The sequence below is a fragment of the Nothobranchius furzeri genome, chromosome 16, assembly GCF_043380555.1.
Source record: "Nothobranchius furzeri strain GRZ-AD chromosome 16, NfurGRZ-RIMD1, whole genome shotgun sequence".
NCBI lineage: Eukaryota > Metazoa > Chordata > Actinopteri > Cyprinodontiformes > Nothobranchiidae > Nothobranchius > Nothobranchius furzeri.
Window position 1 is genome coordinate 39802909 of NC_091756.1, and position 16111 is coordinate 39819019.

Consider the following 16111-nt stretch of genomic DNA (forward strand, 5'->3'; position numbering starts at 1 on the left):
TGTGTGTGTGTGTGTGTGTGTGTGTGTGTGTGTGTGTGTGTGTGTGTGTGTGTGTGTGTGTGTGTGTGTGTGTGTGTGTGTGTGTGTGTGTGTGTGTGTGTGTGTGTGTGTGTGTGTGTGTGTGCTCTGTCTTCTTGATCCCCAGTGAGTCGTGGAGGATGGCTGCTTATACTGAGCCAGGATTCTCTGGAGGTTTCTTCCTGTTAAAAGGGAGTTTTCCTCTCCATTGTTGCTATATGCTTGCTTAGTATGAGGATTGCTGTAAAGTCACTGACACTAGTCAGTGACTTGATGCAATTTGCTGGGTTTCTTACATAGGAAACATTTTTTTCTGATTGGCTTAATGAACTGACCTGGATTGGAATGTTTATTATGTGAAGTCCCTTGAGATTACTCTTGTCGTGATTTGGCGCTATATAACTAAAAAATTTAATTGAATTGAAATGAATTGAATTGAATTAATTTCACTACATTTCCCAGAACCCCTTTACAGGAAATGCGTCCGCACGTGAAAACCGTCCGTATCCACACACAGGAAGTGGCGCGTGCTCAACAGCAAGCAGAAAGAAAAGTGGAGCTTCTTCACAAATTTCGAGTCTCCAAAACAAGGTAAAGCTCTGCATTTAATGGGAGAAAACTCCAGACCAGGTTAGACTTTACTCGTGTTTTTATTAAACTTCCCAGACAAGCTAACATGATGTAGCCAACATTCATAACAAACTCAAGCTAGCTCTGAACTAGCTTTCATCAAGTAAACAGCTCGTTATTATTAGCATGATTATGTATAATGTTTTCTGTACATATCTTTGGAAATGTTTAACTTTTTAATCAATGTTTTTTTTTCTTCTAAAGCAGCATGTCTGAGTCTTTAAAGCGGAGAATTGAGGCGCTGGAGGCAGAACTGGAAAAGCTCCAGTCCCAGTTAAAGGAGGAAGCTGGAGATGGTGATGAAACGATGACAGACTGCAGGTCTGATGGGAGTACCGTTAGCAGTAAAAAGGAGGGGAAGAAATCAGGAAAAGAGCGTCCTTTTGACTTCACAGCACATCCCCGACGCCATGTGGCTCTCAGACTGGCTTACCTGGGCTGGGCCTACCAGGGCTTTGCCGTTCAGGAGAACACGGACAACACTGTGGAGGCCAGGCTCTTTGAAGCATTACTAAAGACCCGCCTGATTAAGGACAGACAGAGCTCCAACTACCATCGGTGTGGGCGCACAGATAAAGGAGTCAGTGCTTTTTCCCAGGTGAGTTTGTGTGGATTGAAAACTTTGTCTAAAACTTTGATTTTGTGTAGTTTCCTAACAATTTTTTCAACATAAACTGGAAATTTTCTGTTCATTTCAGGTCATTACAATTGACCTGCGCTCTACACAGTTTTGTGGAGGACCAGGCATCACCCTGCCTGAAAATACTGACCTGAGCTCCAACACAAAAGGTTGTACGTCTGAACTCCCTTATGTAAAGATGCTGAACAGAGTTTTACCTCAGGACATTCAAATCTTGGATTGGGCACCAGTAGAGCAAGGATTCAGCGCCCGCTTTGACTGCCAGTCCCGCACGTACCACTACTACTTCCCCCGAGGATCCTTGGATGTTGTGTTGATGGCAGATGCAGCAAAAAGGTGCCTAAAAATACAGAGTTGTAATTACAAGTTCTCCATTTTAAATCCTAATTAGAAGATGCTGTTAAATCAACAGATACGAGGGGACTCATGACTTCCGTAACCTGTGTAAAATGGACGTGGGGAATGGAGTCCTGCAGTTTGAGAGAACCATTCTGTCAGCCACAGTCAAACCCTTGCAGCCCCAGCAGGTTTCCAGCACAGACCAATGGGATTTCTTTGTGTTTGAGATTAAGGGATTAGCCTTTCTTTACCACCAGGTACCAAAAATACTTATCCAAGAGGTTATTTTTACATTAAAATGTTACAAACTGCCATATAAAACACCGACCTGTTATATTTTACCTCAGGTCCGTTGCATGATGGCGGTGCTTCTTTTGATTGGGCAGAAGCTGGAAGCTCCAGACATAATCGATGAACTTCTGGATGTTAAAAATAACCCCAGAAAACCTCAGTACAGGTGAACTATTCTATTTTTCCTCTAATGTGAGATGTTTTTGGACAAATATGAAAACTGCTTCTTAAACTCAATTTAAATTATAAGCAGTTAAGAGCACAGTACAAATGTTTGTTTTCATGTTTTCTCTGGCCTGCAGCATGGCGGTGGATTATCCTCTGGTCCTGTACAACTGCCACTTTGATGGTTTGACCTGGCAAACGGAGGCTGATGAAGTGAACCACGTCCTGTCATCGCTGCAGCAGCATTGGACTCAGAGTGCAGTCAGGGCCCACGTACTGCACAGGATGATCCAAGGGTTGGAAGAAAGAGGTGAGAAGATGACGGAGGTTAATGTTGTTGCTTAGTTTTTGGTCACTTGCTTATGGAATGGGTTGTTTTAAAACTCTTTTGTTGCATGCTTTTAAGGGAAAAGTGTGCAAAACGTAACAGAGAAACTTTAAACACTATTCAGACACAAAATTTCTGACTGAAATTTGCGAGTGCTTAATAATAATAATGTTTTGTACTGGGACTTTAGACAGAGCCTAATTTAAGAAAAATAAAATGAAACACATTTTGCTTTATTTCTTATTGCTGTCCCTCCTCAGGTGGTGTTTCTTCTAACCATTGCTTGTTGATAGAAGGCAGCAGGCGGAAAAACTACCGACCGCTGCTGGAGCGCCCGTGCTGTGAGAGCCTGGAGTCCAGGATCAACCATTTTGTTAAAAAAGGCAGACTGGAGCGAGAGGATGGGGAGAATGGGGAGGAAATGGTGCACAGAGGCAAAAAATCCAAACATTCCCACAATTCCTCCAGCTTGTCTTTTTCCTCAGAGATGCCAAAACTAACTAGTGATCCAAAAACAGATTAATTTGCTTGTACCTCCTGGTGGGAAACAGACTTTGGACCATATGTCACATTTTCTGTTATAGAACAACATATTTGGATTTTTCCTCCTTGTACCGTTTTTATTCATGCAGTTTTTTTGTTTTGCATAAAATAAACTCGGCTGTGGCCTTTCTGAGTGGAGTTGCGTGTTCTCCCCATGCATGCGTGGGTTTCCTCCGGGTACTCCGGTTTCCCCCACAGATCACAACATGCCCTATAGGTTATAAATTGTAAGTCGCTTTGGATAAAAGCGTCTGCTAAATAAATAAACATAAACGCTTTTGTGGGATTTTTGTGTTTGAGTTGTTTTTGAAACAACGGAACTAATTGTAATGCTGGAAGACTGTCGGAGTAATTTGGGAGTTACTCTTCACAATCTACAGAGCGAGGTTATTAGCAGCCAAGTAGAGTTAAAGTCAGTTACTTAGAGCAATAAATTTGGTACAGAACCGCTTCCAAACTCATTTGTTTGTCCCTTAATGTGACCGTAGTTTGTGAAAATGGCAGCGGTCATGTTTAACCGGTTAGTTTAGGTCGTTTCCACCTGACAACTTGTGCTAACGTTAGCCTGTTAGCTGCTCTGGCTGTTTAAAGCTCCAGTTGTGACCCCGCACGGATTTCTGCTAAACACCTGCTGTTGACGGAGTGTTTGACGCCAATTAAGGTAAATGAAAATCATTTTACGACAAGTCTGATTTGATTTATGCGACAAATAAACTCAGGCATAAATAACCTGTCAGACTGGCGTCACTGGCCCGTTAAAAGTGCAGTCAGTGTTTTAACATTGTGTTTGATCAGAATAACTTCGACAGGGGGACATTCTGAACTGTGGAACCAGTCTGATAATCAATAAATATATGAAACGTGATTATAGTGGAGTTCTGTGGCGTTCCAGCAGGGGGCGTGTGGAGAGGAGCCAGAAAAACAAACTAAACATATTTTTAATCTAATTAACTTTGATAATTGAGCCACGTTTGGCTTTGAAATTGGTTTATTTTAAACCTGAAGAAATCAAATCTCCCAAAAATACTACGGGTTATTCATAGTCTTTTATTTAATCCAGTTTGTATGTTTTCACGTGTATGATCTGTTAGAATCAAAAATCCCCTTTGTCAAAGCCTTTTTTAATAAAATATTCTGAGCTAGAGGAGTTTCAGGGGCTCCTAGTTCAGAAAAAAATAACTACCATGTATAATAAATTCTCAGTTATATACAATCCTGTAGTGTAAATTATAATACACACTAATAGAGCCTCTAGTTCAAAATAAATGCTGCTACACGTTTAGGAATACAGGTAATTAAGAGGTGGCTTAAAACTAGCAAATGCATTTTTGGGGGTTTTCTAGTGATAATATTTATAATAAAAAATATTACGTTTTCCCCACTTGTTTACATCTTATAAATCTGTTGTTCATCTATCCAAAAGGAAGAAATGGAGAGAAGTGCTGCTGATGGTGCCTGATTGTGTTTGTTGCTGCTTTAGATGTACCTGGTGGGACTGACGGGAGGCATCGCCTCAGGAAAAAGCACAGTGTCTTCCATGCTGCGGGAGCTTGGCTGTCCTGTTATAGACGCTGATGTTGTGGCCAGGAAAGGTCAGCTTCTTCCTCTCCCACTAAACTAGTCCCACTTTGTCAACAGGGGCTAAATGTTGGTCAGAAAATCGTCCACTGGGCGTCTTCTTCAGGCGGCCTTCCCTCATAGAAGCTGGGTTCATTAAGATAAATGCTGCCAGAGACTATGAATCACGAAAGATGTCTCAGTGTTGTAGCACAGATTACAAAGGTCACAAAGTGGGTTTAAAACCCACAACCGCTCGTAAAAATTACATAATTACACCATTTTCTCCCATTCTAATTCAGTAATTCCATTCTGCAATGATTTAAGAGTTTAATATTAATTTGATGTATTATCTAGTTCAATTGAATCCAAAATGTCTTTTCCTGGTCTAAGTGGTGGAGCCGCACACTCCCGCCTATTCCCGCATCGTTTACCACTTTGGACCTGAGATTCTGCTGGAGAACGGGGAGATCGACAGGCAGAAGCTGGGCCAACTCATCTTTGCTGACGAAGAGAAGAGGAGGCTGCTGAACTCCATCACCCACCCAGAGATTCACAAAGCCATGCTTAAAGAGATCCTGTTCTTCTTCCTCAGAGGTGCTGTTAACAGAATCGTGTTCCTGGCTCGTGTGTTAGCCACGACATCAAAAGAGCCTTAAAGAAACATTTTCATGCACCATTTGTTACATGAAACATCATTTTCTGACCGTTTATTGTGCCGAGTGTAAAGACGCTGACGCTAATCATTCCTGATCTTTATTGACACCTCAGGGTACCGTTACGTGGTCTTGGATGTCCCCCTCCTGTTTGAAACCAGGCGTCTCACTAAGTTTCTGACCCACACTGTGGTCGTTTACTGGTAAGTTCATTCCCTTCATCAGCAGAGTTTTTCTTTTTGTTGTTACTGGATAGTTGGAGGTTTGTTTGTGACACAAACAGGCCATTAAGGGCAGTTTTGTCACATGCAGGCACCCTTCAGCTGTCTCCTATTAGCGTGACTCACTGCTTCCTGACAGAACCTTCCACTCTGTCTGTTTCTCAGCGACCCCGCGACCCAGCTGCAGCGCCTGGTGCAAAGGGACGGCCTGACCCAGGAGCAGGCCAAGCAGCGTGTGGCCGCTCAGATGCCTCTCAACGAGAAGCGTGGTCTGGCCAGTCATGTCATCGAGAACTCGGGCGGCCGGGAGGAAACCCACCGGCAGGTCCTGAAGCTGCACACGAAGCTGGAGGACTCCATGGACTTCCTGTTAGTGAGGGTCATCGCCATCGCCACCACGGCTGGTTTGGGCGGGATCCTGCTGTACGCAGCCAAGATCCTCCTGTCCTAACAGAGGGATCAGAGCTAGGGCTTAGTCTGAGGTGTGCTGAATGTGAAGCTGTGAGTAGAGTCAGACAAACGCCTGGTCCAAGTTACCGATGCAATTCACTGTGAAATTAATTTCACAGCGTCTTCCATTTTGGCGCAGCAGTGTGTTAACACAGCTTAGACAACTCACTAACAAATGCGACTTAGTGGGAAGGGTTTTACGTGCAATTTATTCTCCCTTTTCCTCAGAAACACTAAACGATGAAGGCAACACAGGAGAAACTCAGTTCTGCTTAGTTATAAAACAAATTCTCCTCAAGGCTCGGCCCAGGAACGCTGGTGAACTCTGTGCTTTTCACAGCAGTCGTTGGAAAGAGTTAAAACCCACAGTTAATTTAATTATTTTAAAAACATTTACCTTTTAAAAACGTGTCATGAAACTTGAGCTTTTTAGTTTGCTCTCCTATTTGACACAGTCGTTTTTTACCGTCTGCACTTTAGAGCATTTTAAAGTGGGTTTTAAACTCTTAGCAGGAATGAAGCTGGAGCTCTGAGGAGGTTCTGACCCAACTACAGCATGTGCTGTTGTCATGGAGCCTGTCTGACTGAATGTATTAGACAATCTGTTTTTACTGTGAACAGCAGAAATCAGCCGAGTTCACACTTATCACTGTATTTTTTTACATTCATAGTAAAAAGTGTGTCATTTTTTTTTCTTTGCACATTTGTAACTGAAACATTTCTATTCTGATATGATTGTTTTAACTCTAACAGACCACAGCACTGTTCGAAGGAAACAGCAGAACGATGGTGTCTTGTGTTTTTGTTCTGTGTGCGTGTCTGCTCTCCGGTGTTGACATGTTCCCTTGGTTTTCTCAAGATCACATGTTTAGCTTTTCTTGACACAAACATGCCAGTTTCATCTGATCTCAAGAAAACAATATGTTGTTTTCAAGGGATACGGGGATTTTTATCTAAGATTTAAATTATAACAGAAAACCGAAAGTAGTATACCTTTTTTAGGTAGATGTTTTAAATATATCCTAGTTTTCATGACAAAAACAACTTTTTCAGTTAAAAAAACAACTAACCCTTTATCTCAAGAAAACAAACTCTTTAGCTGAAAATAGCAAATATGTAGCTCACCGTCTCAAGATGAAGTAAAGAAAATACGTTTTTGAGCACACATTTTTTCAGCTTGTGTACAAATTGTTTAGGATTTGATTTAAAAAATGACTTCACAGTTGAGCAAAATAAGAACGTTAGTTTCTGTAATTTGGAGCAGCTGCTCGTTGTGTTTGGTTGATGTGGTCTAACCTAGAAATCTAGACAGGAGCCGAAGCAAAATTATTTTGTTCGGCGTGACTCCAACGGTGTATGGTGAGTGCCCACGTTGGTTGACATCTATAGCAGTGAGTATGTCACGTTCTTCTTTTTCCAAGACCAAGAGGACAGAGTTTGAATGACAGCCGTGGATTTGGCCCTCGACCGAGCTCTCTGTGGATCATGGACAGACCAGATATTAAAGGTGTGGTTGAGTGAATTTTTTTTTGTAATTATTTCTGATTATATAATCGGTCACTGAGTTTTTCATGCAGGCTGAACATGAAAACAGTCTTCTACGCCTATCTCATCTGTTAACTTCTGATAGAAAATAGTGAAACTCTAGGATTTAAACATCCTCACATATCTATGTCACACTGAATTTGCATTCATGGCCTCGCCCATCTTGGCTCATGCCCGCCCACAGGAGGGCTTGTTTCTTTTTCTTGCAGCGACAAGAGATCAGTGTGTTGGGGATAGTGAATTTTGCAACATGACCAAACATGTTCTGTTAGCCAATCAGAAGTGAGATATGTGCATATCATTAATAAAAACGAGCAATCCTGCTGTTATCAGCCCACCTCTGCATCAGCAAACTTCTGCATCTCAGAACAAGAGCATTATAGCTTTTTTTAATGACATGACTAATAAGGTATTGATTTACACTAGAGAACACTGCAAATGTATTGAATAAATAAATAAGCCACACATTTAACATACATAGGATGGCTTGCCAGGCCATGTTTAGTCAGCATTGACTTGGAAAAGTCCAAAATTCCATGTTTGGTTTTCTGCTGTATTTAAAAGCCAAGAAAAGGAGAAAAACTTTTAGGATACTATTGTACAGAACAAAATATAACTAACAAAATAGTGTGTATTTTTTATTTATTTAATAGTTTTGATGTCCAAATATCTACTAAAATGATAACTTTTTTTTGTTTGAAAGAAACAACCCCTTTTGAACTATTGTTAGCATCAAGTCAAATCACTTCTGCCTTAAAGCGTCCACATGGTATCATGATTAGTACCTTCATCAGAAACCTGTCCGTCTGGCCTTTTACATGTCTACTGCCCTCTGCTGGAGGATCTCTGTGGTAAGGGCCATTTTTTTTCTTTATTACTGATAAATTGTTTTAATTATGTAATAAAATAAAAATTATATAGCTGTTTTGTTAACAGACAATACATTTTCCAGTTTAAAGAACAATTTTTAAGTCAATATTTCTTATTTCTTATTGGCATTACATGGTTAAACAGACTATTTTTGAGCTCTTCTATCAGTCTTGCGTGTTTGCTGTTAAAACAACAATGCTAACCTCTTCTGAGCCAGATGACTAATGAGTCGAGTCTCTGATGATAAATCGTATTAACAGAACAGAAACACATCATCTTCAGCTCCGTTTTTCTTCTCTAGGAACAAAGTTTCAATAATTAGATCCTACAGGAAAATGTCTCAGTGACGGGCCTTCAGGAGAGGGAATAATGAATTTAGTGGACACTTATGAATGATGTCTCTGCTTGGGCAAAAAGCTCAGGCCCACAGGCAGGTGCGGTTACATCATCCTGGCATTGAGGTCCCGCAAGTCGTGGCTCACTTGGCTGCATCTAAAGCCACACATTGGTCCGTTCTTTGTTTTTCTCAAGGCACTGCAGCGGTAATGCAAAGTGACTTGGGCTGAGGCATGCGGGGGCAGTCAACCGTAGGCTGTGCTGCAACATGTTAAGACACGTATGTAATAAACAAAATTACATGTAAATTTCATTAAGTGCCGGCGGCCTGATGCAGGCATTCTGGGGGTTTCCTGTCAGCTTGAGTGATGGAGACGACTGTGGTCTACTTATACCAGCATCCAATGGCTTTACAAGATGTTCCAGCTTCTTTCTCAAAGGCCAGGACCAGAATGAGGACTGGAGTTTATATCTGCACACGTTGTGGCAGTAGAGAGTGAAAACTTTAAACTTAAAGTACACACCTAATTTACTTGTACATTTTTTTACTGCTCTAAAGTAGTGGAGTATCTCACACAGTAAAAGTCCTCTTTGCCCTCACACATGCTGTTTTACAGTCCCTCTTGGCAGTAGCGGAAAGCATGAGAGACGATGAAAACCCAGTCAGACAAGAGATTCCAAAATGTCGACGCACCACGGTGCCACGGGCTCGCTCTTTGAACAAGATGGTGAGATTGTGCACGTCTTCACCCCCCGCCGTTAGAAAATTACTGGGTCTGTTCCTGGAAAGGACCCATTACAGACACTAAAGCAGCTGGTACACTTTCACAAAGTCAATCAACTTCAGACGTTTCCCCTTAGAGCTCAACACCTCAGAATTAAAGACTTTATATTCAGGCTTAGGCCTCACCGCCATTCTTTGCCTGGAGGAGTCACACTTTCTGGTGCAGCCCTAAAGGCCCATGCCTTTTTACAGGTTAAACGAGTAGAGCGTAAACCATTGACACAGTCGTAGAACAGAGAATCAGACTTTCATCCTTACAGAGTTGCTGTAAACTTGGGACTTGAAGACTTACATGTATGACGGATGCTGTGGGATTTGGGAATTCCTGTCCCAGCACAACCAAAGCAAGAGACCAGTCCAATCCTGTTTGTGGGGTTCACGTCCCTTTAGAGGTGTTCCAAGCATCTTCCATGTGAAGATGACCTTGGGCAGACAATGAACGCTTTAGCTTTGGTTCCATTGTTTACATGGTAAACGTGGGCCATACAACTGACTCAGACTGCAACATTCATGGGCTCACTTTAGGGGCTAGGGCGGAGCAGCTGGTGCCACAACACAATCCATTGATTGGGGGACAGAAAAATGTCACTGCTTGCGACAAGCAACGCAAACACCAGTGTGCTGTTTGTGTCGTTATTTGTACGCAGATGTGAGAAGAAGTTGTTGCAAGGTTGGGTCAGCTTCAGAACCCCAACCATTCCTCACTAGAAGTCATTGATAGCCACATTTGGAACGGCATGCATTTTGGTTTAACCTCATCTGCCAAGAGAGTTCAACTGGTGATGGAAACGCTGTTCTAAAATCACTAACCCATAACGTTCATACCGGTTCACATCGACCTGCTCCGGTGCGTCGCGGACCCCTCGGTGGAACCGAAGCTTTTGAGATCTCCCACAAATTGCGGGTGAGTGTATCTGCAAAGATGGTTGCCAATGCTTTCCCCTGTTACCTCCATGATCTGACGCAACATTTTCATAAGTGACACATCAAATTTCTGTTTTCTGTGTGTTGAAGCCCCATGACAGCTGGACACTGACATTTTCCTCTGTCCTATCGGGTTCTGTAAAACCTTCCACTTGATGAAAGTGCTCGTCAAAGTCGCTGGGAATGACCAAAGTACTGTTTTTCACAAAGTTTGTTTCTTCAGAGTGACTAGATTTTTATTTATTTGTCAGACACAATTCGCCCTGGCATGCTGTCAGTCATCCCCTGACTGATGACGGCCAGCCCTTGCATTGTCTGTGCTCGTGGGTTTGTTAGATTTTTTCAGTTTTTGCATCACCAAACTGTTGTTGGATGGTTGTGGGAAGATGATGCTTAGGTCCCATTTTTTTATTCACGGCTCTGTTCTGAGTCCGCTCTCTTGACTGAGAGGCGAGCCAGTAGCATGACGCAGGACTGACGGTGGTGCTCACCTTTTCTACGTTGAACAATCTTTTTTCAAATAATCTTTGCAACTTCAATGCAAATAAATGAGAGAAATGACATTATTTCTATCTTCAGCACTGCTATTCTTGTACATTTGTCCATTTGGCAGAATATCAATCTATCACTGATGTTTATTTTAGAGATTTATGGCTTCTTTGCTGCCCATCTTGACACCAGGCCACCCTCCTAAAGCCTCACTGTGCATGCAGATAACCTTTCACCTCAGCAGCTCTGCACTGGTGGTGTCCTAATCCCAGGTGTGTAGCAAGCTTTACAAAAGTATAGGGGATGCTGATATTATTTGTGCAAATATACATAAAAAACCCATCTCACACTCCACGGGTGGTCTCGTCCTTCCAAGGTCGGGTCCTCTACCATAGGGAGCTTGAGGGTTCTGCGCAGCGTCTTAGCTGTTCCTAAAACTGCACTTTTCTGGACTGAGATGTCTGATGTTTTTCCTGGGATCTGCTCCAGTTTGGGCAATACTGTGCACAACCCTCAAGCTCCCAGGCCTCTGTTCTTGTAGCTTGTTTTGTTGACTTTCTGTAATAATTTAATCTCTTTTTTTGACTTAAATAAAAAAAAAACTGGCTAAACCATCACATATGTTTTGTATCTTTGATGAAGTTATAGCTTTCCTGTTATTTAGACTAACAAAGTTGTTACCTGTGTTGATTTTTAAGTTGTGTTTTATTTTGAAGGAGTTTACAGGAAGTGCTAATGGGCAATGTCCTGTTTTGCTTCATGAACGCTGCCTGTAATAACAATTGCGGGCTGCTAGAGGATGGAAACGATCCTTAATGTGGAAAGCCAGACATTTAAGGAAAGAGTGTCTCCATTCAGTTGACCCAAAGTTAAAGTGTCATTAGTTGTCACACTCACGAACATCATATACGTAGACGCGAAGTGGATTGGTGCTGCCTATTGGAGCTGCCGCAGTGGCCGACCGTCATCTTGGATGGATCTCTGTTCGCCCCATGATTTGCTCCATGATTTGCCCCCAGTGCATTTACTTCTACTGGGGAATGTCTTTACCTAACTAAAAAACACCTTTAGTATGCTTTTTCACTAAATCATAAATGTGGTTTGGTATGGTACAATAAAATACAAAATATAAAAAATATAAAATGCCAACAGGTAGGCTAGAACAGTCAATAGTAATTCCATGTGATCTCTTTTCAATAGTTTTGCAACCGTAAGCTGCACAAAAAAACAGGCATAGTGATCCAACCTGCATTGACTCCAGTTGGTGTAGATGCTGTTCCGCCGCTCTTCAGCACCCAGTGGCGGGTCTACTGTAAATCCTTTATAGACAGGATTTACAAGTAGTTACTGCATTTCTATTCTGTTACTGGTTCCTTTTGTTGTATTTGGCTTTTTATTGAATTTTTTGAGTAATTTATACATTCATTGTGAAATCCAAATACATTCATGCTTTTCTTGTTTAAAACAAAATATGGACCTGTAAAAGAATTCTGTGTCAGCATCAATGACTGAGAGTGTTTGTTAGATGTGGTTGGGTGTTTATTGGTCTTTGAACTAATAGTTTGATATCTGACATATTTGATTAGAAATCATAGACTTATGCTGGTAAAAATTTGTAACTATAAATCCCGTGATGACTAGGCTTTTGTCTTCACTGATCCTAAGCAGTGGAACGCTCTCACTCTGGATGTGCGCCTGGCTCTGACGCTGGTGCACTTCTCTATCACACTTCTATCATTTGGACTTTGGTCGGTGAATTTCATCTGCTTCCTTTTATTTTATTCAACTGTCTTATATTCTATTTTATGCCTTACCCTTATTTTAAATAGTTTAGATTTTGTGTGATGTGATACTACACACTGTTTTGCTCTAGGGCTGCGCAGTGGTTAGAGCTGTTGCCTTGCAGCAAGAAGGTCCTGCGTTCGCTTCCTGGCCTGGGATCTTTCTGCATGGAGTTAGCATGTTCTCCCTGTGCATGCGTGGGTTCTCTCCGGGTACTCCGGCTTCCTCCCACAGTCCAAAAACATGACTGTTCGGTTGATAGGTGTGAGTGTGTGTGTGTGTGTGTGTGTGTGTGTGTGTGTGTGATTGTTTGTCCTGTATGTCTCTGTGTTGCCCTGCGATGGACTGGCTCTCTGTCCAGGGTGTACCCTGCCTAATTGCCTAATTGTTTTGTAACTCTTCCTATTTTATGATGTAATTTGAATTTTATTATATTATATTATAGTTTTGTCCTTGTGACACACCTCATGATTTTTCTTGAGATGCGCTAGATAAAGATCGTTTCTTATTCTTATTATTATTAAGGATTTGTCAGCGTGTTCTCTGGAGTAAACGCGTTTCCGTGAGTGCACTGACAGGATTTCTGTGATTTGGGACCGCACAAATCCAATCCCAGTCCATATTCTATTTTACAACTACGAGAATAATAGTGTCTTTGCAGGCAAAGCAAATATATAAAACTAGAGTACACACAGCCTACACTAGTTTGAAGGTGGCTACAAAGTCACGGACTGATGGTGACCTGGCTTTATTGCATATGGTCTTATATTTTTTGTCCAACAGTGTGAATCTTTTAACTTCATGGTTTATTTTAGTATTAGTTGGCTCATGTTAGTGCTAGCTTGATGTTAGGGTAGCTAACCAGCTAGCTACAGCAGGCTGCTGCAGGGTTGTTTACGACAGTTGTAAATCCGTATTCAACCACTAGGGCAGAGGAGCAGGAAACTGCTCTGTGTTACTTTAAAGCTTCATAAAATCCACACTTTTCTTTGTGAAACCCTTATACTGGGACAGATAACACTGAGCCACCCCTTTAGTTATGCTACTGTCGGCATAGTTGGAATTGAAATGTATTTGCTGTGTAAAATTGCTAAATTTTTACTGACTAAATAAATTCAAACAAAACTTTAATGCAAGAATGTTTTATTTCATTTTCATTTAGATCAATATTAAATAGTTTTAGATGGTGTCTTGATTAAGCAGCACTAAATGCTATAAATGATGTGAAACCATTTTTAAATTCAGTTTAATATTCAAAGTCGACATGGAGAATTAACAAAGGGGATGTTTTAAATGTAGAACTGATAGTGTCCACTCTGCCCCAGCCAGCACCAAAAAAGGACCACAATTGTAGCTCGACACCAACAAGCAGAACAAACTGGCCTGAGAAACTACAACAACTGTAGTGTTCTTGAACTCTGGCATCTAGTGTCATGCTGAGGAAAGGAGCACTCGCAGCGCTTCTATAGTCTAATGTCAGGCTGCATCCGTGAGTCTGCAGTGAGGTGAAGAGACAGGCAACACGCCAGCGGAGCATCTCCAGAAACATGACTCAACCTGTCCCTGTGCGTTAGCCCGGCTCGGCCAGCGACATGAGGGAACAAGGCCGTTGGAATTGAGTCACTGACACGGTGGACACAGCCCACATTCAGCGTGATCACGAGGGAAGGAGGAAGGGTGAGGATTGCACGCTGTCATGTCCTCTTGTGTAGTGTGAGGCCACGAGGTAACGTGTGCACTAGTGCATCTGTACTCCGACTTAATCTCATCCCAGCCTTTTGTGCAAAGTTGCATCAGGTAACAGCATCTACATTCACAGCATCAGATGTAGTGTTTTCTATTCTAACAGCAGTTCACACACAGAAACTACTCCAAGCTTCTGGCTTCACTTCCTGCAGAACATCAGAAAAAAGGTTTTACTTATGTACAAGCACACTATTTTTCATACTTGGAAATGTTTTATTCAGTTTTCAAAAACAACATAAACACATTTTTATACGGGCAATATAATAACTACATAAGTATATCTCTCAAATTTAAAGGTGTAGAACACTGAAAAAACGTTTTTTAATGATTTTTTTCTGATAACAATTGGTCAGTCTGAGTTTTTCATGCAGACTGAACATGAAAAAAGTCTCCTACACCAATCTCCTGTGTCAGCTTATGATGAATAACTAATTTGATTTAGAGGGACAGTGTGCATTAATAAACATTTTACAATGTAAATGTACCCAATTATAGCCAAAAGACTAATTTTCATTGGTAGTCCCCAATGATAAAAAATAGAAGACGAAACTCTAGGATTTGAAAAGCCTGACAGATCCAAGTTAGCCTGACCAGCCTTCCTTATGGAAAGCATGGGGCTGGGAACTCTTCTATTCATATAACCCCGTCCCTTGAGAATTCTAACTGAGCCAATCAGCGCTGTGCAGCGTACGTCACACACCGGAACGCCGAGTATCTAATAAACATTGAAGATGGCACCTGAATCTGAGTTGGCTGCGGCTCTTTTCTCTCTTCTAAATGACTTGGACACGTTTTTAAAACCACAACAAGTAGAAGCGCTAAAACCCTTTCTTCTAAAGAAAGATGTTTGTGCTGTCGCTAGATGCCATTTCTGACTACAGCTAAAAAAAACGACAACGTTGAGTGGTACAGTCGGTACTTTCGCCTTTTTCCTGATTGGTTAATTTTGAGCTGGTTAGTCCTGCCCCTGATATGCCTCTCTAGCTGTGAGTAACCAGACTAGTTCTCTGTGTAGAATCAAATAGAGAGCGATTCTGGCAGGCCAGGCTAGATCTATGTTGCACTGTCACTTGGACTTGCCCATACTGGCTTGCGATGGGGAAGGCTGTTGTTTTAGCGTCCAGGAAACATCAGAGAACATCTTGGCTAGCAGAAGCTAACTGTTAGCATTAGCGACTCAACAACACAACAGAGCTCCTCCAGGCTTGTGTTATTTGTGGAGATAAAACATCCATTTTGCAGAACAGAGTCAGTGGTAGTCATGTTGCTATTACCCAATCCGATGCAAGATGTCCAAATATCAGGAAACAAGTCTCCAAAATCCTGCTGTGTTAAGCTCTCCTCTGCCACAGATGTGTCCCTGCTGAGCCAGGCGTGTGTGCAGGGCTGCCGACTCTCGCACAGGTGTGAGACACACGCTTTTGGCCCTCTTCACACGCTCTCACGCCACACCTTTACCTCTCCTACTCCCCGCCGCACTCTCACTCGAACGTTGTACACACCTTAATCTGAATGTCTCTCAGCCTTCATGAGTGTCTACAGAGTGATTCATCACTAAATTAAATAAATCAGCTGTGTTCGTGATCTAAAAAATGCAGGAAACGTGCCGGAAGCAGACTGCAGTGCCAGGTACGTAAGCTGCATTTTTTTCGTATTCCAACAGGGAGCGGCCTGACACTCTGAAGTTGCAAGTGCGGTATTCTGGCCACAGGGGGTGGTGGGGGTCTGAGTGGCCTTTCATTAACCCTGTAAAGGATCGATTTAACACATTCTGGCTCAAGAAAATGATTTAAAATA

At 41.9% G+C, this 16111-nt stretch overlaps 2 protein-coding genes across 5 annotated transcripts; both read left to right on the forward strand.

Annotated features, from left to right (window-relative positions):
- Positions 1–289: 289 nt before the first annotated feature.
- Positions 290–3240, forward strand: pus3 (pseudouridylate synthase 3). 4 transcript variants are annotated; one of them, XM_015962584.3, is made up of 7 exons: positions 290–609; positions 853–1246; positions 1347–1624; positions 1701–1884; positions 1975–2084; positions 2221–2393; positions 2672–3240. In XM_015962584.3, the coding sequence occupies exons 1-7, from the start codon at positions 497–499 to the stop codon at positions 2932–2934; spliced, it is 1515 nt and encodes a 504-aa protein (XP_015818070.1). In that variant the 5' UTR covers positions 290–496; the 3' UTR covers positions 2935–3240. The 4 variants fall into 4 exon arrangements, with proteins under 4 accessions (XP_015818070.1, XP_015818071.1, XP_015818073.1 ...); XM_015962585.3 differs by having other exon boundaries at positions 856–1246; XM_015962587.3 differs by having other exon boundaries at positions 518–648; positions 856–1246.
- Positions 3241–3400: 160 nt separating this feature from the next.
- On the forward strand, positions 3401–6626 carry dcakd (dephospho-CoA kinase domain containing). The gene is made up of 5 exons (XM_015962588.3): positions 3401–3615; positions 4435–4546; positions 4905–5108; positions 5283–5370; positions 5554–6626. The coding sequence occupies exons 2-5, from the start codon at positions 4435–4437 to the stop codon at positions 5837–5839; spliced, it is 690 nt and encodes a 229-aa protein (XP_015818074.3). The 5' UTR covers positions 3401–3615; the 3' UTR covers positions 5840–6626.
- Positions 6627–16111: the final 9485 nt, after the last annotated feature.

What these genes read in the sequence shown, in the direction of transcription:
- pus3 (XM_015962584.3), top strand. Translation starts at nt 497, where the DNA reads ATGCGTCCGCACGTGAAAACCGTCCGTATCCACACACAGGAAGTGGCG. An exon ending in GAGTCAGTGCTTTTTCCCAG is followed by an intron (nt 1,247 to 1,346) that starts GTGAGTTTGTGT and finishes TGTTCATTTCAG; the next exon opens with GTCATTACAATTGACCTGCG. An exon ending in CCCAGAAAACCTCAGTACAG is followed by an intron (nt 2,085 to 2,220) that starts GTGAACTATTCT and finishes TCTGGCCTGCAG; the next exon opens with CATGGCGGTGGATTATCCTC.
- dcakd (XM_015962588.3), top strand. Translation starts at nt 4,435, where the DNA reads ATGTACCTGGTGGGACTGACGGGAGGCATCGCCTCAGGAAAAAGCACA. An exon ending in TGATGTTGTGGCCAGGAAAG is followed by an intron (nt 4,547 to 4,904) that starts GTCAGCTTCTTC and finishes TCCTGGTCTAAG; the next exon opens with TGGTGGAGCCGCACACTCCC. An exon ending in CCTGTTCTTCTTCCTCAGAG is followed by an intron (nt 5,109 to 5,282) that starts GTGCTGTTAACA and finishes TTGACACCTCAG; the next exon opens with GGTACCGTTACGTGGTCTTG.